This window comes from Squalius cephalus, assembly GCF_949319135.1.
Source record: "Squalius cephalus genome assembly, chromosome: 13".
Classification (NCBI taxonomy): Eukaryota; Metazoa; Chordata; class Actinopteri; order Cypriniformes; family Leuciscidae; genus Squalius; species Squalius cephalus.
The window spans coordinates 15140643-15163882 of record NC_137134.1 but is presented as its reverse complement, the minus strand read 5'-3'; the positions used below and the strand labels follow the sequence as shown (position 1 = coordinate 15163882).

The 23240-nt window shown below is 40.5% G+C and overlaps 2 protein-coding genes across 3 annotated transcripts in view; one reads left to right on the top strand and one right to left on the bottom strand.

The window, feature by feature from the left end:
- The window catches only part of LOC307169362 (calpain-2 catalytic subunit-like), a 26563-nt gene extending 6698 nt beyond the window's left edge, over positions 1 to 19865 (top strand). The window contains exons 8-24 of the mRNA XM_079889967.1: positions 796 to 870; positions 975 to 1135; positions 6849 to 7018; positions 7156 to 7167; positions 7314 to 7525; positions 7615 to 7651; positions 7735 to 7800; positions 7905 to 7962; positions 8432 to 8496; positions 8636 to 8704; positions 8837 to 8915; positions 8995 to 9111; positions 9192 to 9250; positions 10309 to 12097; positions 13891 to 14131; positions 15241 to 15299; positions 19300 to 19865. Of these exons, the coding sequence (XP_079746093.1) occupies positions 796 to 870; positions 975 to 1135; positions 6849 to 7018; positions 7156 to 7167; positions 7314 to 7525; positions 7615 to 7651; positions 7735 to 7800; positions 7905 to 7962; positions 8432 to 8496; positions 8636 to 8704; positions 8837 to 8915; positions 8995 to 9111; positions 9192 to 9250; positions 10309 to 10332 (1204 nt within the window). The 3' untranslated portion in view covers positions 10333 to 12097; positions 13891 to 14131; positions 15241 to 15299; positions 19300 to 19865. The remainder of the gene's footprint in view (positions 1 to 795; positions 871 to 974; positions 1136 to 6848; positions 7019 to 7155; positions 7168 to 7313; positions 7526 to 7614; positions 7652 to 7734; positions 7801 to 7904; positions 7963 to 8431; positions 8497 to 8635; positions 8705 to 8836; positions 8916 to 8994; positions 9112 to 9191; positions 9251 to 10308; positions 12098 to 13890; positions 14132 to 15240; positions 15300 to 19299) is intronic.
- Positions 19440 to 23240, bottom strand: LOC307169371 (beta-1,3-galactosyltransferase 1-like). Of its 2 annotated transcripts, none has more exons than XM_079889979.1 (3): positions 23016 to 23240; positions 21762 to 21829; positions 19440 to 20822 (listed from the first exon to the last, which is right to left on the bottom strand). In XM_079889979.1, exon 3 carries the CDS (start codon positions 20801 to 20803, stop codon positions 19823 to 19825), a length of 981 nt encoding a protein of 326 aa, XP_079746105.1. In that variant the 5' UTR covers positions 20804 to 20822; positions 21762 to 21829; positions 23016 to 23240; the 3' UTR covers positions 19440 to 19822. The 2 variants fall into 2 exon arrangements, with proteins under 2 accessions (XP_079746105.1, XP_079746106.1); XM_079889980.1 differs by having other exon boundaries at positions 19440 to 20760.

Sequence of the window (23240 nt, the reverse complement as noted above, 5' to 3'; positions counted from 1 at the left end):
GAACTCTGTTTAAGCCCTTGTTCCCTCAGGTGTTGGAAGAACAGGTTCAGTGCCGCCCATCCTCCTTGTCACGCAGAGTACACCTAACAACTCAATAAAGCTCTTCCTCGTTTCACAACTAAATCAACTGACTATAACATACTTAACCTATTTACACTTGACTCATTCTTTTTCTTGTATTATTTTTATATAATTTATATTATAATTATATACTTGCTCTTATATATACTGTATAATATAAAAAAAATAATAATAACAATGAAAATAAAAAATGAAATTAATATTTTTAATAAGCAAGGATGCATTAAATTGATCACAATTGACAGTAATATTAAAATAAATGCTGCTCTTTTGATCTTTCTATTCATCAAAGAATCCTGAAAAAAATGTATCATGGTTTCCACAAAAATAGTAAAGGGATAGTTCACCCAAAAATGAAAATTTGCTGTTAATCCTGATGCTGAAAATTCAGCTTTGATCACAAGAATAAATTACATCTTAAAAAATATTACAATAGAAAATATTTATATTTATTTACAATATTACAATTGTAATCATATTTCACAATCACAATATTACTGTTTTTACTGTATTTTTTTATTAAATAAATGAAGTCTTGGTGAAAATAAGAGACTTCTTTTAAAAACATATACAAATCTTACAGACCCTAAACTTTTGATCAGTAGTGTGTGTATACAGTACATACATAGAAAATAGCTTTTTTTTTTCATGCTGGATTTAACAATTTAGCTATATAATGACAAATTCACTGAAGATCATGTGATTGATCTATAGGTCGACAGAATGGCGTCAGGTCAGTGACAGTGACCGTGAGAAACTGAACTCCAAAGCAGAAGATGGAGAGTTCTGGTAATCTGCAAATGTTTTATTTATTCATTTTTCTACATTTTTATTTAGCATTTTTCCTGTTCTGCTGTCTTAGATCATTGACTAGATATATCTCTGCATTCCAGGATGTCATACTCTGATTTCCTGCGTCATTACTCGCGGGTGGAGATCTGTAATCTGACCCCTGATGCTCTGTCAGATGACAGCGTCAATAAGTGGGCGCTGTCTAAGTTTGATGGCAACTGGAGGAGAGGATCTACTGCTGGAGGCTGCAGGAACTTCCCAAGTAATTAACTGAATCTACTGCCTGATATATTACATTATGTCATTTTATATAATTTTTTGGAAGTGAATCTTTTACCAAGAGTACAAAAAAAGAATACTAAAAACAACAAGGAAAACAAAATAATTCTAAACAAAATCAACAAAAAAGAAAACAAAAGAATATAAAAAACGTACTTAGAGATAAGGGAACGAGTACTGCGTTGCGAACGCTATGGGAAACTCCTTTTCTCGAGAATATTGAAGCCTTTATTTTAAAAAGCATTGCAGCTGCACAGCAAGAGCATCATAGCTGGTCTGAACGAGCTGATTGGCTGTGCTGCGGCAACTGCACAAACCTATGGTGAGTCAGCAGAGGCGAGCGGTCCAATCAGAACGCTTTGCGCCTTGCCAGCCTCGAGCGCGCCAAAATAGGCATGGCTGAAGGGTATAAATTCAGAGAAAACTCGGCATATGACAGGTTTAAATCAACTGAAGCGAAGCACCTGATATAAGCGAAATAGCACAGCAGGCAATGCAGTACTCGTTCCCTTATCTCTAAGGGAACCGAGGTTACGTAAGTAACCAAGTACGTTCCCTTACGAGAACGGTTCTCTCGTTCTGCATTGCAAACGCTATGGGAACCCATTTTAAAACGCCGTGCTATTCGCCGTAGAATGATATACACCACACATAGAGAGTACGGAGGCCACCGCAGGGGGGGCCTGGGTCATACATAGGTCTGGGTCGAAAGAGCCAGAGCCCTAAATGGAGAGAACTCGTGCCTGCAAGACGAGAACCTCTAGGTTATAGAATCTTGGAAATGTGGAGGGAGCGGACCAGCCGGCCGCCGCACAAATGTCTTCAATGGGGACTCAACTGGACCATGCCCAAGAGGAAGCCATGCCTCTTGTGAACTGAGCTCTTACACCTATGGGGCACGGAAGACCCAGGGAGGTGTAGGCCAGAGAGATGGCATCCACTATCCATCTTGACAGTGTGAGTTTTGTGACCGGCAGCCCTTTGGTGCGGCCCCTGAAACAGATAAAGAGCTGTTTAGACTGTCTGAAAGAGGCAGAACGCTCCAGATGTATTCTCAGGGCTCTGACGGGGCAGAGCGGGAGGGCGTCACTATCTTCTTCCGATACAGGAAGAGCTGATAGGGAAATAACCTGGGCTCTGAACGGAGTTGAGAGCACCTTTGGTACATATCCGTGTCTTGGTTTAAGGACGACTTTGGAGTCATTGGGCCCGAACTCAAGACAGGAAGCACTCGTGGAGAGTGCTTGTAAGTCCCCAACTCTTTTAACTGACGCTAGTGCTAACAGCAGAGCGGTTTTAAGAGAGGGATTTCAGATCAGCCGACTGAAGTGGCTCGAAGGGAGGTCCCTTAAGAGCCCGTAAAACCAGGGAAAGGTCCCAGGCCGGCACTAAAGGTGGCCGAGGCGGGTTAAGTCTCCTGGCTCCTTTAAGGAAGTGAACGATGAGGTCGCTTTTACCCAAGGAAGAGCCAGCCACCGGTAAGTGAAAAGCTACAATAGCTGCCACATATACTTTGAGCGTGGAGGGGGATCGTCCCGCGTCCAACAGCTCTTGGAGAAATGTAAGTACCATAGGTACTTCACAGTTATACGGGTCGAGGTTCCGAGCTAGACACCAGCTGGAGAACACTGACCATTTGAAGTGGTAGAGGCGCCTAGTGGACAGAGCTCTAGCCTCCATTATGGTATTTAGGACACCTTCTGGGAGGTCCTGGGGTACCCGTTGAGGGGCCACGCATGAAGGGCCCACAAGTCGGGACGGGGGTGCCAGATTGTCCTGTTTGCCTGCGTGAGGAGGTCGCTCCTCAGCGGGATCGGCCACGGAGCTGTCGTAGAGGGGGGCTACAAGAAGGACTGTGCACTTGATGTTCCTGATCTGTTCGATGACCTGGGAGAGCATCAAGTCCGGAGGGAACGCATAAAGGGGAGGCTGGGCCACTAGTGGGCCAGCGCATCCCTGCTCTTTGAAAAGAAGATTTGGCAATGAGAGTTGTCTTCTGAGGCGAGGAGGTCTACCTCTGCCTCGCCGAAGACTTCCCACAACAAGAGAACCGTCTGGGGGTGGAGAGACAATTCCTCTGGGGAAACGTTGCCCCGAGATAGCATGTCTGCTCCTAATTCATCGTGCCCAGCACGTGAGCTGCCCTGAGTGAGCGCAGGTTGGCATGAGCCCATAACAGTAGCTGTTTGGCTATGGTGAACAGGTTGCGAGACCTGAGGCCGCCCTGGCGATTTATGTAGGACACCACCGCCGTTTCTCCGAGCTCGACCAGAGGCCGGAGGCAGGCCCGCCCTCGTACAGGGCTCCCCAACCGAGGTTGGAAGCGTCTGTTGAGATAACCCTCCTCTCTGAAACCAAACCCATGCTCACACCCTGCTGGTACCAGCTGGTGTCCTTCCAGGGGGCCAGAGCTCTGGTACAGCGCTGGTTTATCCTGATATTTACGAGGCCCGAACGCCACGCATGGGCTGGAATTTGAGGCATTAGCCACAGCTGAAGGGGCCGCATACGCAGTAGACCTAGTTGGAGTACTGAAGATGCCGAAGCCATAAGGCCTAAAACCCTTTGAAACGTTCTGAGGGGTACACGGGAGCCCACTTTGAACGACGCGGCGAGCCGCTGGATTGATAAAGCCCGGCCCGGCGTGGGCCATGCTCTCAAATGTCGAGTCGAGAACTGTTCCCAGGAACGTGATCCGTTGGCTGGGGGACAGCACACTCTTGGCAAAGTTTACCCAGAGGCATTCTAGATGGCCAAGGAGCCAGGCTCTGTGAGTATGGGACTCCGCCTCTGACTGAGTCAGTATGAGCCAGTCATCGAGGTAGTTCAGGATACGCATTCCCCGCTGTCTCAGGGGGAAGAGAGCCGCATCCATGCACTTCATGAATGTACATGAATGCTAGAGCCAGTCCAAATTGGTAGGACTGTGTATTGAAATGTCTGCCCCTCGAAGGCAAATCTCAATGGCCTGTGATGGGGGTTCACCTGGATGTGAAAGTAAGCGTCTTTTAGATCTACTGAGAAGAACCAGTCTCCTGGGCGGATCTGCACCAGGATGTGTCTGGTCGTAAGCATCCTGAATGACCGTACCATGAGGTGTCTGAGATCTAAAATGGGTCTCAGGCCGCCGTCTTTCTTCGGAACAAGAAAGTAACGGCTGTAGAAGCCTGACTCGCTTTGTGATGCGGGAACTATCTCGATAGCCCCTTTTGCTAGCAGACTCAATACTTCGGAGCGGAGGACATGAGCCATTCTGCTCCCTACCGAAGTGTAAGTTATAGCGCAAAAGCGTGGAGGTCTGCGGGCGAATTGAAGCAAGTAACCGTTCATTATGACATTCATCACCCAATCTGACACTTCGGGAATGGCCGGCCAAGCCAGAGCCCGATAAGCCAGTGGCTGGATCACATCTGAAGGCGAAGCGCCCAGACTTGGGGGCTCAACCTGACAGAGGTTTAAGTGAGGAAATTTGCTCGATTTGTGCTCTGTGTGGGTCGCTGTTAAAACCAGCGTTTGGGTGCATGACAAATGACGGGTCCATGTTCTGCATTTAACACTACTCCAACCGCCTGAACTGAAGAGGGAGCTGTGAGAGGCACTCGAGCGATCTTCAGGGGTGGTCCGGCCGCAGCGGGACATGGACCCCTCTTTCCGCTGGCTAGGACGGCTTCTTAGGCTCATGGTCCAGCGTGAGCTTTGGCCGAGGGCCCTGGCGCTTGGGTAGCGGGTAGCGCATTGCTGGCTTGTAGCGTTGGCCAGTCTCAGCCACTGGGTGGGGCTCTTCACAGAGCCGCTGACGGAAGGGCCGAAGAGACCTGTCGTGGAGACTGGTGAGTTGAGGAAGGCGGTCCTGTCCGCATCCCTGATCTCAGTCAGATTCACCCTTCGGGCGACAATTCAGCCGATTCAGCCACAAGTGGCGCTCCAGAACAACCAGGCTGGCCATGTCGCAGGGCATAAGCGCGGCCGGCCATAGCGGAAGTAGTCCTGCACGGCTTAGACGGGTGCGTCGCTTTTGTTCTCCAACTGCCTGCAGTGGGAGGGCACAAATGAGCGGGGACCGCTTTCTCGAGTGGCCGGAGCTTCACATAGCCCTTCTCCTCAGCGCCGTCAACGGATGAGAGTGTGGCAGAGGTAGAAGAGCGCGTTCGCGCTGAAAAGGGCACGCGCCAGGATTTAGTGAGCTCGTCGTGGACCTCGGGGAAAAATGGAGCGGCACGCTGGCGAGGAGCCTGTTGGCGCCCCGGCAGGAACCATTCATCGAGGCGGCTTCTAGCGGGCTCTTCTGGGGAAAGCCAATCGAGTCCCAGCTCGACGACAGCGCGAGTGACAATGCGGAGAAGCTCTGCATCAATACTTGCTCTGGTGTTGATTCGTTCAGCCTGAGAGGGAGGGGCGGGGTCTGCGGAGCCCGACCAATCCTCACACTCAGACGCCGCCACAGAAACTGCATCATACAGGTCCTCTGCAGATCCGCCGAAAGAGATGAGTGCAGCCGCTTCGAGAGAGGGGCGTTGATCACTCTTTGCGAATAGCACAGGAGAAGTGTCAGAAGGTGTGGGCGAGGCATGCGGGGACGGGACCGGTGTGCACGCGCTCAGATCACCGCGCTCGTGGATTCTCTGTTCGCGCCGCTTCTTCCTTCGGGGCTCGATGGGCGCCGGAGACGGAAGATGGGCGGGCTCGCTCTCTGACATAGCGAGAGCGAGCCTGGATCGAAGCACTGAGACCGACATGCTGTCACAGGAAAGGCAGCTGCCTTTAGTTAGTGCCGCCCCGCGTGCTCAGGACCAATGCAGACAGCACACTGGGTGTGTCTGTCAGACACATGAAGGGGAATCCCGCAGGATTCGCAGACGGGGAGCGGCATTTGTATCAAATCGCTCTACTCTTTTAGATGAAAAGCGTAAAGGATATCTCGTCAGATGCCACAGGGAAACGATCAGCTGGGCAAAGAAATGCCAGGCACTGAAGCTGTTCCGCTGAAGGGCTGCTCGACGACGAGAAGGCTTCTTATCCGGAGAGATCAGTGAACGAGGTGAGAAACAGAGCTCAAGCTGAAGATTAAATCTGTCACATGGAGAGTTTTTTCTGAATTTATACCCTTCAGCCACGCCTATTTTGGCTGGCAAGGCGCCAAGCACTCCGATTGGACCGCTCGCCTCTGCTGACTCGCCATAGGTTCCTGCAGTTGCCACAGCACAGCCAATCAGCTCGCTCAGACGAGCTATGATGCTCTTGCTGTGCAGCTGCAATGTGTTTTAAAATAAAGGCTTCAATATTCTCAAGAAAAGGAGTTTCCCATAGTGTTTGCAACGCAGTACGAGAGAACCGTTCTCGTAAGGGAACAGCAAAAAAACTAAAACAAAAAGGAAACAAAATAATATAAAACAAAAACAACAGCAAAAAACGTTTAAAAAAATAATCAAAAACAACTAAAAAGAAAAAGGAACAAACCAAAACAACAGCAAAAAAAAAAAAGATACCACAAAAAAAAAAGCAAAAAAAAAAAAAAAGTATACTCAACTAAAACAACAGCAAAAAAATAAAAATATTATAGGAAAAAAAGAACAAACAAAAACAACAGCAAAAAAAAAAAGATACTTATATTATACATAGATATTTGTGTTTAATATTTTAAAGTACCCTTTATTACAACAGAAGCCATGTGTTTGACCTCGTTTTGTTCCTGGCAGACTCTTTCTATATGAACCCTCAGTTCGTGATCAAGCTGGAGGAGGAGGATGACGACCCGGCCGATAATGAAGCGGGATGCAGCTTTGTTGTGGGACTTATCCAGAAGAACCGTCGCAAAATGAGAAAGGCCGGAGAGGACATGCACACCATTGGCTTCGCCATCTACGAGGTGAGCAGCCTAACACTCTCTACACGCTGGAAGTTTACTCATACAAGTCTAATTCACTTTCCAACTTATTCTGGCCAAGAACAGTGATAAGAACTGATTATTTCATGAACATAAATCTCTCTTATTGTTGTCTACAGGTTCCTCAAGAGGTATGGACTGCACATACTGAAGCACAAAATGACCAGAAATAACAGTACAAATTCCACTAGTGTACTCATCAGTTCCTCTTAAAGAGACAGTTCACCCATAAATGAACACCAATTATCAAATTTCTTATTGAAACATTCTTTTGTAGTTTGTCGGGCAGAGGAACGCCCACCTGGATCGTAACTTCTTTGTGCGACATGCCTCGGCGGCCCGTTCTGAGACCTTCATCAACCTGCGGGAGGTGTGCTCTCGTTTCTGTCTGCCCCCCGGCGAGTATCTCATTGTCCCGTCGACCTTTGAGCCCAACAAAGATGGAGACTTCTGCGTGCGCGTCTTCTCCGAAAAACAGGCAGAGTTCCAGTGAGTTCCTGGATTATTCTGGCTCACAATACTTAAATTAGTCCTAACGAAAGTTTCTGTCTCCTCACTGAAATGTGTTTGTTTTTTAGAGAGCTTGATGACCCTGTCGAGTGCAAGGTTCCCGAGGTACATTTTTTGCACCATGTTCAATATGAATATAATACTGTATTATGACACAAACATGCATTATTTCTATTTGTATCGTGCAGATTGATGTGAAAGAGGGGGATATTGACAGCCGGTTCAAGAATCTGTTTGGACAGCTTGCTGGGGCCGTGAGTATTACAGGATATTTAAGATTATTTAATTTATGCTATTTTGGTTCATATTAATTTATCTAAACCATATCAAATCATTTTCCAAATTTTCCTTCCACAAGGATGCTGAAATCTCTCCATTTGAGCTGCAAAATATCCTGAACAAAGTGATATCTAAACGTAAGCTTTTTGACACTTTTTACAGGCCAGATTACATTTGTAAAATATATAGTAAATCATTTATTTATATAGTAATATAATTAATGAATATAATTTGTGATTTAAAAAAAAAAAGACAAGAAATGAATGTCAATAGATAAATTATATATATATATATATATATATATATATATATATATATATATAAAACGGTTAGTTCCAATCCTTGATTCTGATTGGTCAATAGCTGTGCTTTATTCACGATAAAACACGGCTATGACCGCTTCACCCAACGGTTCTTTTTATCACTGCGCCCTATGAAAATAGCACAGCCTCTCGTACCTTATTGCTTACATATATCATGTATTTACATTTATTTATTGTAGTATATATATATATATATAGAGAGAGAGATAGAGAGAGAGACGGACGCTGTGTTAGAATGTATGTATACATTATTGACCAATTTTTTTATCTTTTTTTTTTTAAGGCAAAGACATTAAAACTGATGGATTTAGTTTGGACACTTGCCGCAACATGGTCAACTTACTGGATGTATCCTTTTGAAAAAATGCACAAGATTTGATGAACCGGACCAGTTTTACTAAAATAATTAGAAATGACGCAAAGAACGTTTGGTTGATGTATTTCTACTAGTTGTTCTAGTCTATTCTTTCCTTTATTGATGTCTCAGAAAGACGGCAGTGGAAAACTGGGCTTGACTGAATTTAAAATTCTCTGGACTAAAATTGAGATTTACCTGGTATGTTTTCATGCTTCTATCATTTTCATTTTTTGTACAATCCAACTTATATATATATTATATATATATATATATTATATATATATATAAAATGTCGTAACATTGCGATCCGCCTGTGTTTGTCTTCTGTAGGACATTTACTGTAAAATTGACATAGACAAGTCGGGCACAATGAGCTCTATGGAGATGAGAGGAGCCGTGGAGAAAGCAGGTCAGATCTTGTGTCTTAAAGGTACAGTTCAGCCAAAAATGGCAATTCTGTGATCATTTAATGGTGTTTTTTTGTACAGGCTTCTCTCTGAGCAACCCTCTACACCAGATCCTGGTGGCGCGCTACAGCGACTCCGATCTCACCATCGACTTCGACAACTTCGTGGGCTGTATTATGCGTCTCGAATGCATGTTCAGTGAGTGTCTGATAAAGAGCGCCATTTGAATTAAGACTGATATGTAAATTGTGCATTTATATCTAAATTCTCATTTGCAGAAACATTTAAAATGCTGGACAAGGACAAGAATGGCACAGTAGAGCTGAACATGATGGAGGTTGGTGTCTTTGTTAGTCATGCGACACAGTGAAACTTCTAGGATGATCTAGAATCGTGGCATGTTTATGAAGAACAACATTTTTGTTCAGTTATCATCTTGGTGAATTTCCATTTTCCCCAAATGACGAGTAAAAGACTATTGTTTTATTACTTTATGACTGTAATTCTAATTCACATCTCTACACTCTTAGAAAGGAAGGTTCTAGGGTTCTTGACTCAGTTTTGTTTAATGGGTTATTTCATTTAATGTATGTTTATGAGCTGTTTAATTCATTAAATTTCATTGAAATTAAAAATGAACTAAAACTAAATTAAATAATTAAAACTAAATCCATAAAATGATCCCATGATGGGGACCTTGAAATGTTCTATATGAAGCGTCTGACAGAACTCTTTAAGGTTCTTCCTTCTTCCAAAGGCCCGTTCACACCACGGACGATAACTATAACAATTAAGATGTACAGTTCTTCAAATCATTCTAAATATAAAAAAATAGCAGAGTTCACACCACTATTATAACGATAACGCACAGAGAATGATTGAAAAAAACACTGACAGCCAATCAGAATCCATCCTGCTTTTTAAAGCGAAAGACGACAAATCTGCAGCGCACGCTTATAACAAACAGAACAATATCATCCGCTGGTGTGGACGCTATTGTTATAGTTATCGTTTTTGGTGTGAATGGGACTTAACAGTGTAGAAATTGAAGGTCAAGTTGAGCGCATTGCATTGTGGGATGCAGTATTCCATCTTTCTATTCAATGCACAATACAGATAATGTGCTTACTGTGAAAGAATATATGATCAATAACTTATGACAACTTATGTTTTTACATTGCTTTAACTCATCAAAATAAGTTATACTAAATACATTTTTTTAAGTGAGTTTAATGTAATTTAAGTTGAAATGACTTAAACATCCAACTTGGTTGTACTTAAAAATGTAAGGCAGCAGTGTATATACTGCAGCAACAGTTATAAAATTATGTTATGCTCTTCCAAATATATCGTTCCCAGTCGATTGACTCTGAAATGTCTTTTGTCTCCCTCTAGTGGCTGAATTTTGCCATGCTTTGAGGAAAATGAGCAGATTCTGGACCGCTGGGAGGAGATCTGACCAGTTTCTTATGCATCGTTCTAACATTGACATCTACTGGAATTACTAAGAGAGAGAAGGAAAAAAGAAAAACTGATGTCGCTATTTGCGTCATAGAAATGCATAGAAGTGCAGTTAATAGAAATCATATCATGGTGGTTCAGCCTGGTAGTTATTGGTAGGTATTACTATAAAGAATACTATGATAAAAGAATAATACTATGATGATAGATGACAAAAATATGTTAGATACAAACGACTATTTTATGTTTCTGTTTCTAAAAATGTAATCATGAACGCAAATAAATTGTCTGACTTTAAGGACTCTGTTAATGACAGCAGCACTTCTTTCTACAACAACAACAACAACAAAGAAGATCTAGCCAGATGAAGAATCTCCTTAGTGAACAAAACATATAGAACCTGCTGGGGGGGTTCACCTTCCATTAAAATACACACACACACACACACATGCATGTGTGGTCCAGGTAAACCCTACGTTATTGGGTCAAAATGTCCCCACAAGGATAATTATACCATGAATTTCTTGCTTAACAGCTTATAAATCATACTAAATTGTTTTTTTTTTGAAAATGTAAAATATGATAATGTGCATAAATGTGCGTTCCCTTTTTGTCTCTCATACATTCTTCTTTATAATACTTGAATGCCAGTTACGATTTCAACTGATTGTGACAATTTCAATCGATTGTACTTACATTCAAAAATCAAAAGCCATCCATCCATCCAATCCTCTCACAAAGAATATCCCAGCATCTCAGGCCGCAGGTGGGGAAAACACCCTGGCCAATCCATAGCAAGGTTCTCCAATTCACCTATCCTGCATGTCTTTGGACTGTGGGGGAAGCTGGAGTACCCAGAGGAAACCCATGCTAACACTGGGAGAACATACACAGAAAGGCCTCCCGTCCCAGCCAGAACTCGATTCGGGGACCTTCTTGCTGAGAGGTGAAGCCGTGCCGGCCCAAAATTAAGAGCCAGGATATTTTTTTTAAATATAACTCAGATTGTATTCGTCTGAAAGAAGGATGTCATATACACCTTGGATGGCTTAAGAGTAAATCATGGTGTAATTTTTGGGTGAACAAACCATTTAATGCACACAAACTCAGCTGCCCTCTGCAGGTCATATTTTCCTCTGTCGCGAATGACCTGCAGGGGGCAGCAGAGGAGATCTGATACAAATAGAAAATACTTTTTTTTTTTTTTTTTTTTACCGTTTTTGCAGAAGCTGTATGATCTGTCGAGTTTAAGCAATATCACACGAGCGAGAGCAGCTATACTGAATATTAGACTATGTAGTGCAGCAGCTAATATGACATCTAAAATATTAGTAGGTAATGTTTAAATGATTCAGAGCTCCAGTGAACACAGCACAGGTGTGGCCAGTGGGTTTGAAATGAAATATAAACAAGCACTTATGGTTGTGGTGTTCAGGTGTCCACATACTGGCCATGTAGTGTTGTTGTGACAGGTCTTTCAAGACTCTCACAATGAGGTAATTCTCGTCTTTCCTGCTGACAGTGACCTTTTGACACGGGCGGATCAACATAAGGGCTAGGAGTGGACCCGAAATTGGCTATAGAGGGACGGAAAAATAGGCAACTTGGAGAACCTGAACTTTTCCCCAGTGGGCCAATCACCAAAACCCCACCATGCAACATATTAAACTGTCTGAGTACTATCAGGATCTGAGTGAGAGAGGAACCATATCCAGGACGTGCAGTGAGTAGATTTTATTAAAAATGCAGCAGACAGGACACAGGACCCCCCCCCCCCCAAACTTCTACAGTAGTACAAATAGGTTCTGTACTCATAAAACTAGGCATTGGAAAGTTTTAAGTACATCAGGAGTTTATTTAAATAACACTTGCCTGATGGCTAATGCTACCGCTAACCCGGACGTCGAGGTCACTTCAGTGATTTGAGAAAAGCACGTAAAAGTCCTGGCAGAAAGCGATGCATAGGATGTAGTGTAACGACGCCCAGTTCCAGGAATGCACTAATATTTTGTTGGTACCAGTTTGCAACAATTTTTAGTTAACACTAAGTTGACAACACTTCGGAAAAATAAAATAAAAAATGTTGGATATACTGGCTTTCTGCCAGGACTTTTATGTGCTTTTCCCTAATCACTGAAGTGACCTCGACGACCGGGTTAGCGGTAGCATTAGCCATCAGGCAAGTGTTATTTAAATAAACTCCTGATGTGCTTACAAACTTTCCAATGCGTTGTTTTATGAGCACAGAACCTGTTTGTACTACTCTAGAAGTTTGGTACCATTCAGGGCATTATTAGTGGGGTAATTTACGAGATACAGCCTAGGATCCATTAGCGCCTGCACTAAGCCATCCGGCTGATTTCTCTAAATAAGCTCTAACTTTAATAATGTTCGACCAAGTGAAAAAAAGGCTTCTGGGGGGTGTTTGGCTCGAGGTCATGGTGCAAAGGACCCTAGGTTGATTTTACTCCGAACCATCCCTTTAAGAACTGGAGAGGATGTGGCAACACAAGACAGATAGTTGTGGAGAAGCCCAGACAAGAACACAATGAACCAGAGTGTGAACTGATACTTGATCACAGATACTATACCTGTAAAGTATCTGTGTAAAGGAGCTAGGTAAAGGAAACCAGTGGGAAGTCTCAGGATAAATTTCAGGAGAACACAACACAACACAACAGGACTTAACAAGACAAGACTTGTAGATAAGTGATGACTTGTTATGCAGTTAGTTATGGTATTTGATGGGTGTATCAACAGAAGTTAAGGACATATATGGTCATTCCAGTCTCTTGGAGGGTTTCCCTGGAGATAAACAAGTTCATACTGGTTGAGTGATGGGGGTCCTAGATAATAGATAATAAAAGATGTTGTTCCCCAGCAAACAAAAGCCTCCGTGTCTATACCTGCAAGACTCAAGATCACAAGGACAACACAATGGGAAAAGGCAGCAAGAGAACGCACAGAATAATAAAGAACTGATAAAAGATAATGACTCAAGTAACAAAAACACAAGATAAGAACAAAAGAGAAATGAACAAAACTAAAAGCAAATAACTACATTATACAAAAAATAAATAGAATGGGAATATACAAGGCTGATAGAGATTGCTAAAGAAAGAAAATAACGAAAATACTAAAAAAAGTATTTTTAGAAGTAGAGGTCTTGAATAAGCAACTTAATCAAAAAAGAAACGAGGAAATCTTTGACAAGGATACACAAGAAACCGTAGCAAAGACTTTGGCTGCATTCGAAAACATGTTGTCTCATGCCTTAATGCAGCGTTTGTGCACAAAGGTTCCTCACGAAACTGATTTCAGACAGACTCTTGAGGCAGTGTTACTGTTTAACGATCAACAGCAAAATAGAGCGAGCTTTGAGCTTATATTTAATTACTACAATAGTAATTTCTCGCTAGAAATTACATCAGAAGTGTAAAATGTTGGTCAAAAAAGTACATTTACACACAAACTGACCACCAACCGCAACTTTCCGATCCCATCTTTATTTTCTAGCTCAACTATCAAGGAATGGAAAGCACAGAATTGTGGGATATCAAAGGCAGAGAAGGATACATCTATGGTGCCTTCAAAAATCCATCAGATGAAGGAGACAGGAAGTGAAGCAAACATTGGATTCGAATGCCTAAGACACAGTTTAAAAACTGACTACACGTGGCACAAAACGAACTGGCAAAGACAAGAGGGTAAAGGGTGAAGAGCACAATAAATTGGGAGGAAAGCACACAAGGCATAGGTGAGGCAAACGAGGACTAGACAAGTAGTGTGTTCCACTTGATGCTGCGCTGCGCAGACCGATTGGTGTGTGACATCAAAGTACCGCACGATTAAAGGGATAGTTCACTCAAAAATGAAAATTGTGTCATCACTTACTCAACCTCGTGTTGTTCTAAACCTGTATGGGTTTCTCTGTTCTGTTGAACACAAAAGATGATATTTTGAAGAATGTCAGTAACCAGACAGTTGATGGACCCCTTTGACTTCCATAGTATTTTTTTTTCCCCACTATGGAAGTCAATGGTGTCCATCAACTGTCTGGTTACTGACATTCTTCAAAATATCTTCTTTTGTGTTCAGCAGAAGAAAGAAACTCACACAGGTTTAGAACAACACGAGGTTGAGTAAGTGATAAGTCAATAAAATGTTTTAATCACGTGTACATCACAAACAAGAACACATTATTTGTGGGCATAAGCAAAAAAGAAGCATGTTCTGATTTAGCACAACATTTTATTGATCTTGAACAGCCAAAATGTCTCTATTTTTTTCAATGTTTAACATTTGTTAACCAAACTAAAATACCAATTACAAAATACTGAATTATTATATAAAGGGATAGTTCACCCAAAAATGAAAATTCTGTCATTTACTCACCCTCATGTTCCAAGCCTGTATGAGTTTCTTTCTTCTGCTGAACACAAAAGAAGATATTTTGAAGAATGTTTGTAACCAAGCAAATAGAGCAACCATTGACTACCATTACTGGAGAAAAACATATTATGGTAAGCGGAGGAAGCGACATCTGGTTACAAACATTCTTCCAAGCATCTTTGTGTTTAGCATAACATAGAAAGGTATACAGGTTTGAAACATGAGGTTGAGTAAATTATGACAATTTTCATTTTTGGGTGAACTATCCCTTAAACACATTGTTTGGCTCATTTTTTGTATCCACCACCCCCAGCTCTTCCTGGAGCGTGTTTCAGGTGTTCTGCCATTGCTGCATCAATTTCAGTGTCTGTAGCATGTGGGCTCCACCGCTTCACAGCATCTAAGGGAAGAGAATATATTTCTTTTTAAAATAAATAAAATTAAATATCTTCAAAATATTTTTATGGTCTACAGCTAAATTTAAAAAACCATGGAACAAGATGAATGAATCATGAATGAAACATTAGAAAAAGGTAATCAACATACATTACATTTTATTTTATTGTATAAAATATGTTCTGCTTTAAATTGGTGTTAGATCAGTTGGGGGGCGGGGTAAATTTAAATTGACAATATGGGCATCATTTCTTTCGGTTCATTCATGTCAAAGTAAAACTCAAGCACGTTAATCTAATAATACAAAATGTACTTACCCAACAGTAGATTTTTAATAATATCGATACAACTCCCTCCTCAATTCCTCCTCTCCTCATGGTTGTTCAATGTTCCGGAGTCTATGGGGAGAACGCGTTAACATCTCGCGAGATAATCTATCCTATCGCGGGATTTTGTAATATCGCATCCAACTCAGACATAAATGGTGACCGGATATATTTCTGTTTTACATGTATATGCATACATTCCATAAAAAAATAACAACGAATACATCAGGTACAACAGGTTGAAATAATGACTAAAATGCAGTGGCTTTGCAATCACTTAACAACACTGGGCACTTTGTGATTATAATTTATTTAAACAAGATAAAGTAAATATATTTACATTGTATACAATTCGTGTATTTCATAAAGATAATTCCTGGGGTTTTTTTCTGTCTTGCTTGACTAGACGTGTAAAAGACGTCAGTGGACGTCTATTCACAGCCTTGACTAGACGTGTAAAGGACGTCAATGGACGTCTTCACAACCTCTTAAAATCTACTTGGGCAATTAAATTAATTATTGCAGTATTAACCATGCAAGGATTAAGCACAGCTTTTGCATATTTCACAAGGGTTTCATAGAGGGTCATGGTGGACTATAAATGCATGTGTAAAAGATGTCGCCAGGTGATGTCCTCTCACCCGAAAAACACTATATATTGAACTACACGTAGCTAAAAGTCAAAATAACAATTATACATGCAACCCCAGAGAACTGTAGACATGTACAAATGTATCTGAATGCATTTTTAGGAAATGTTCTGTGTTACATATTTTTACCGATTTATGCCGTCCTACCGCGACTATTTTTGGCAGGGACACGACGTTGCCGTCGGACCAATGTTTGCTGGGTAATCGCTCTCGCGATACTTTGACGTCACACACCGACCGGTCTTAAAACACAAGGCAAACATAGAAACATTAAACAAAGACAAGACAGACAGAGCTGCCAGGGCAGAACCCTGACATTAAACGCTGTTATTTACAGGAATGCATGGGAAACAATCACCAAAAGCCAAGTGTTAAATAGGCGCACAAGAGCAGTTAAAACAAAGTTACGCCACTGGTTAAACCGGATTCTCCAGCTCAGCACTGACATGCTTGCTTGATGTTTTTGGCTTCTCTATTGAAGCGCAAGTCGCTTGACCCTTATGAATTTTGACACAAGAAAAATATGATAGGCTATGTGAACATTAAAGTCTCTGTGGTGAATCTATGGCTGAAACCATACTGAATAGATCAGACAATGTAAACTGAAGTGTCGAGGTAAACTGTAGTGCTGGGTAGATTACTTACAAATTGTAATCGGTTACTGATTAGCCTACAAATTACATGAATTTTTTTTAGGTAATATACACGTTTTAGGTAATATAATCTTTTAGACTACTTTTAGATTATTTTTTACCTAACTTGTTTATCACATTGATTTGAGTAGAATAATCTCGGACCATATTGATATAAAAATACAAAGAGAAAGAAAATATATTCCATTCTTTGTTATGTTTTAGCCTACATTACGTTAGGGTTTCTCAGACTGGAGTTTGTGATGGAACTGCAGGGGCTTCTGAGTTTAATGAAAAGCTATTAAGTAATTAAATCATAAACATTTTAAATTAAAATAAATATATTTTTTAATAAAAACAATACAAATAAAACACTATTAAAAATATTTTATTGGTTTGGCTGCATGTCATGTGACCATTAACGACATCAGAGAACCGTGAACTTAATTTTATTTTTTATTTTTATTGACTTAATTTTATTATTAACCTAACTTAAATTTTTAAATCTCAGGGGGTACTTCAAGTGAATATATTAGGTCAAAGAAATTTCAGCTGACAAAAAAGTTGGGGAATTCCTGCATTGCATGTAAATTAAATTATATGAATTTGTACATTTTAATGTGTTTGAAAGACAAAAGCCTTCCAAAGACATTAATGCATGGTTAAATAACTCACTGAAACTTAGTAATAATTACAATAATAATTAATATGTGAATGAGGAGTTGGTTACATATGCAATGGCAACATATGCAAGTTGATAACACTTTAGTTTAGGGTCCAATTCTTCAAATAGGCTTAATAATTTTATTAGCACTAAATAAATTAAAGTGTATTGCATAGTCGATATTATAGGTCACTTTTAAAATCATGTCATATTTTATAATTATATCCTGGCCATGGATGCATTAATCATTGCATCTGTCTTTCAAAGATGTCAGGTAAAAAGCAATTAAGCATCCTCTCATTCGCCCTGAGAGGAAAGTCCCCTAAAAAGGCCAGGTTAGAGGATGCTGGCCCAGAGAAGGTGGCGAAAAGGGTAGATCCATTAGAGGAGGAGACAGAGGTAGAGACAGTGCAGGTGGAAGGCAACAAGTCCAAAAAGGCAACAAACACTTACAATAAACAACACCAGTCATAATCTCTCTCTCTCTCTCTCGCTCTCACACACACACATGCACATGCAGAAATTGAATAAATACTTTGTATTTGAGCAATTATTAATAACAACAACAAAAACACTAATAATAATATTATTAATGAAACACCCCCATTCCCGCGACCTGTCCAACCCGTCCAACCCGCCCGCCCTTTGAGGGGGGTGGGGGGAATGTCACTCTTGTCTGTCTTCAAAACTTGAGAGCCCTGAGACTAGGTTAGTCATGTTTGCTTTGTAGTTGCTCTCACAAAGAGGTAATTCTTGTTGATCTTTAAATATTTGAACTGCTTTTCCACCGTCAGGCCAAGCTCGAATTCTCAAAGTCTCCAATCGACGTTTAATATATAGTTTACCTGGGTCGTCTCCAATCTACATTCCCTAACGTCTCCAATCGACTTATAATATATAGTCTACCTCTCTAAGCTAACTCGCCTGCTGCGCGAAATTAACAGACAGACTTCAGCAAATGTCCTTCAGATTCTTTAATCACGGCCGGGAGAGTACTCGAGCAGTTCTCAGAGAATCTCACCCAAGCAGAAGAATACATCAGGTTTCATAGGATAAAGACAGACACATCAAAATAAGATCAGCGTGACTAACATGTCACCTTCTATCAATATGATTGGTTCAACTGGTAAAGCAAGCCCCTGCCTTCTTTACCCTCTGTTATTGGCATAAGTAAAATCATCAACAAAAACAAAACTAAAACTAAAGACCTAAAAGAAGAAGTAAGATTTAGTTTGGTATGTTGTAAGACCTTGAAGGGGAAGTCAGGTAAAAGTTTTTCATAATGTTAGACTCAAAGGAGAAGTTATCAGATTTTTATAATGGTTTGTTCTAGTTTACTATCTTATTAATTAAAAATCCACAATTCTCATTAATAATTGAACAAACTATAAACTAGCATACAAACCAGAATCAAATAGTCCAGATAGTTTAATTCATGTAAGCAAATATTTACTTTCTTCTTCAGTTAAATGACGGCCATAACGTAATTTAGGTAGTTTAAAACATCATGAAGATCATATTTTGAAAGGTTTCATTATTTTGTGAAAATGTTTAGTATGTGTGAACTGTAAAGTTGTCCTTCAGAGTCAGCAAGTTTGAGGTGGATGAAAGTATGGTTATATAAATGTTGTGGGAGTGTCCATGTAGGTTTATATGACCAATGACTTGAATGATATTTAAATTGGCAGGCTATTCAGAAAGAAAATGATTATATCATGCTAGTTAACACTTCATATTTAAAGTCACCATGACAAAAATTAATATTTTTTTGCAGTTTATAATAAATTATTTATCTGTGAATTTTTTTTATTTATTAATGTGCCCTCATATTCTTGATATAAAATAACTTCCCCTCTCTCTTGCAGCATCATCTATTCTCTGATGATGTGTTTACTGGCAGAAGGACGGGACAACCTGTCACTCACATGAGATCCACCAATAGTAAACCACAACAATCCAATGTGAACAATGATCAGACAATTAACCAATGACAAGACAAATGGCAGAATCACATGACAAGACACAGAAACATGACAATGATAAGAAAACCCAAACCGTGACAAAATGGATGTATTAAGAGTAATATCTGCATATTGTTTTCATGTCAGTTCTCAAACAAAACTGTAAATCATCAGAGTAAATAAGCAAGTTATAAATAATTTAAAAAAATATGTTTTTACAAGTAACACTTGTTTAATTGTTCCTGAGGATATGTTCATAATACAAATGGTTTCACTTGAAATAAACAAATAAAATGCTCTCTCTCTCTCACACACACACACACTTTACTTTTGTAAACTGATGTAAAGTGAACCAGTACACCAACGTAACATGTTTTTTTCTTGCGGTCAGAAACATAATATGAGGAATATTCGGGATGTTTCCACCTCAGCATGGTTGGCTGGATGAATAAATATCTGTCCAATAAGAAGTCATCTGATTTGTGTTTTCTGTAAGTATTGCTATTAGTCTAGAATAGTAACAGCGATTGTACTGCAGTAGTCTCACCTCAAACAGTTCGATGTTTGGCGGTTTGGTGGGGACGATACCTAAATGCTCCAAACACATTCCAAGATATGCATCCTCAATATATATGGGCTTAACTTCCCTTGCTCCCAGTAGAATCTTTTGTGGGAGGTCCATAGAAATGATGTAACACATGCCCAGAGGATATGGAGGATATGTGTCCCTGGAGTACACGTCGTAGGGGAGAAAAAACCTGTTGGACGGGTCTCGTATTACAGTGCTGCTATCCCACACTAACCCGGTCATATAGTTGCGTTGTACTGCGTTCAGACTCACAAGCATATTTATTAGGTTGTTCATGTTTAGGAGCACGTCGGCGTCCACTTTCACCGCGTAGGACGCCTGTTGACATTTTTCGTTGAGCCATTCCAGCATCACCATGGTTTTAATGGTCAGATTCCTGTAGGAATCCTGGAAGTTGCTCTGTAGAAGGTCTTTGTATTGTTGGCTCTCATTCCGGAGTTTCTCCTGCAACATCTCTTCATCGTTTCCACTGTGTACGCCTGTAAGAAACAGAACCAGCACCACTTTGTCCCCAAAAACCATTTGTTTACCCCACGTCTTCCTGATGCCATTGCGTGCATCAACGTCCCCAGGGGGCACGGGGACAATTGCCACCAAGTAGGGCTTTTGTTGTTCACATATATCTGGCTGGTCAATGATGAATTCGTATTTTCTGGGGTAAGCAACATAGTAAATCCCTGATACTTCCTGAAAAGTTTCCTTGGTTGGTCCTTCTGTCCTTTGCAACCACTTTTTTGTCAAAGGGATATAAGTGAGATAGAGCAGTAAAGATGTTCCTGCAACCAGGAGACAAAACAGTAACCCCTTCTTTAAGGACATCTTTGTGAACGAGGCACAACTGAAAGAGCACAAAAAGAGACTAGGTCAATGACAACTTTTACATTTAAAGGAGAACTCCGGTCAATTTTAACATTGAGCTCATTTTTTGGTAAATTTGGAGTGCTGTCAGTACAGAGAACAACGACAAAAATCGGTGTTGCCTACACCGTGTTATCCTCTATTTAAAATTTGCACCCTGTTGACTTCAATGGGGCAAGTTTTAAACCTGCTTTTAGCCTCTTAACATCCTTGATGTGTCATTAAAAGTGCACCAGCCATGTGAGTGATTCCTTCAGAGTGAACACGAGTGAGTCTGACTGCAGTAGATGTGAAAGATATGAATAAAAATGATGTTATTTCAGCCAGCGCAAATACCTGTATTTTCTTCCTGTTTTCGGTCGAAGTCCACAGTAGTCGATTGTCGAGTTCACGCGCATAGGTTATCACGCGAATTAACTCGACAATCGACTATTTCGGACTTCGACCGAAAACAGGAAGAAAATACAGGTATTTGCGCTGGCTAAATTAACATAATTTTTATTCATATCTTTCACATCTACTGCAGTCAGATTCACCCGTGTTCACTCTAAAGGAATCACTCACATGACCTGTGCACTTGTAATGACACATCAAGGATGTTAAGAGGCTAAAAGCAGGTTTAAAACTTGCCCCATTGAAGTCAACAGGGTGCAAATTTTAAAAAGAGGATAACACAGTGTACTGACAGCACTCCAAATTTACAAAAAAATTAGCTCAATGTTAAAATTGACCGGAGTTCTCCTTTAATGAAAGAAAAGTTACATTTAATGACTCGGAAATGGCGTAACCATCAAGTAAAAAGAACTAAATTATTTGCATGTTGCACCTTGAAATATTATTTTATTTTATTCTTGAATGCCATTAAGTTTTGGGGAAGTACCACATGATGTTATCTGATTATTTTAAGAAACTAACTGACCTTTTCACACAGTCATGAGGGTCTGCAGGGCTCACACCATTGTCACGTTGCCGAACCTTTATCTTTATCTGAAGATAGACATGAGACTGTCAGGTGTTAAACAGTAAACTTACCCCTGCATTTGAGATGATGGCTGAAATCCAATGCCTCTCATTAAAAACCCAAGGTATTGAGTTTGACGACATATAGACCTTATTCACAGCAGAGCCATCTTTGATTTTTAACAGGAATGAAAGTGAGGCTATGAGGGATAGACAGACATACATCTCTTCAGTGGGTTGTACTGTTATTTAATGTGTTTTTGGATTGTTCTGCTGACGAAACACTGCAAAACTATATTTCCAAGAAATTTCAGAGGACAAAAAACTCCAGACAATATGAGCTGAAAATTATAAGTGATATAGGAGATTTATAAAGCTTTTTACAGCGGATGCCATTGAAAACATGGTAAGTTTATCCCTCACAGCCTTGCTTTCATACCTAAACGTTCTAAACAGTCTAGGGTGAATACAGGTAAAGTGGGACATTTTCTCACACAGTAATTTGTCTTTGTTTCGTGTTAAAATATGTTCCAAATGACTTCCTCATACTAAACCATTTTAAGTAGCTAAAGATCTTGACAACAACATACAGGTTCCTCTTTTTTTTGTATAATAACTTGTTCATATTCGTATATTTTCCAAGCATTTCATGCAATAAACTAACCTTTATTGTCAAAGTGGAACACCTAGTTCTTTTAAATATTAATTGTATTGATGTTTTACAAATAAACAATGTATTTGGAAGAACAAATACAGCACACAAAAAGTCGATACTTTATTAAATAGGCTATCTTCATTTATCGTTTAAGACTGATTTAACATCTTCCCTAATTGCTGGCCCTGACCTTTTGTCTTCATTTCCTGGATTCTGAAATGGTTTATTTTATCAGTAGGCATGTAGCCTACAATAAGCACATTTTAAGAGCAAATTACACATGAACTTAATAATGTAGACTTACCGAGAACTAAAAGTTTTTTCGTATTTAGACCAAAATTATGACCTACAATTTCCGCCAAAAAATAAAATAAAATATATATTTTTTAAAAATCGCCATTCCCTTTACATTCTCACATATTAATTCAAAGCGCAACCCCGCTACTTAAACCAGACCACATGTTTCTTCTTATAATGCGCACTGTAAAGTACGGCAAAAAACTGTAATGTGAATTAAATGAGGAAATCGAAATGAGGAAAATAAATATATCTGCTTACATCAGTCCGCGGTTTACAGCAGCAACACCTGGTGAACAGCTCTGAAACGCGTTAATACCTGATGGCTGCGTTTTACTCCGGCCGTTTCGACAGCCAACGGCACAAAAACAGAAATATTCGATAAAGTATGCCAGTCGATTCTTATGGCAGCAAACAGGATCCTGTTTAAGACAAAACAACAAGTGTGCCCTCACCCCTATAGCCACACCCGCTCACCTTAGGCTA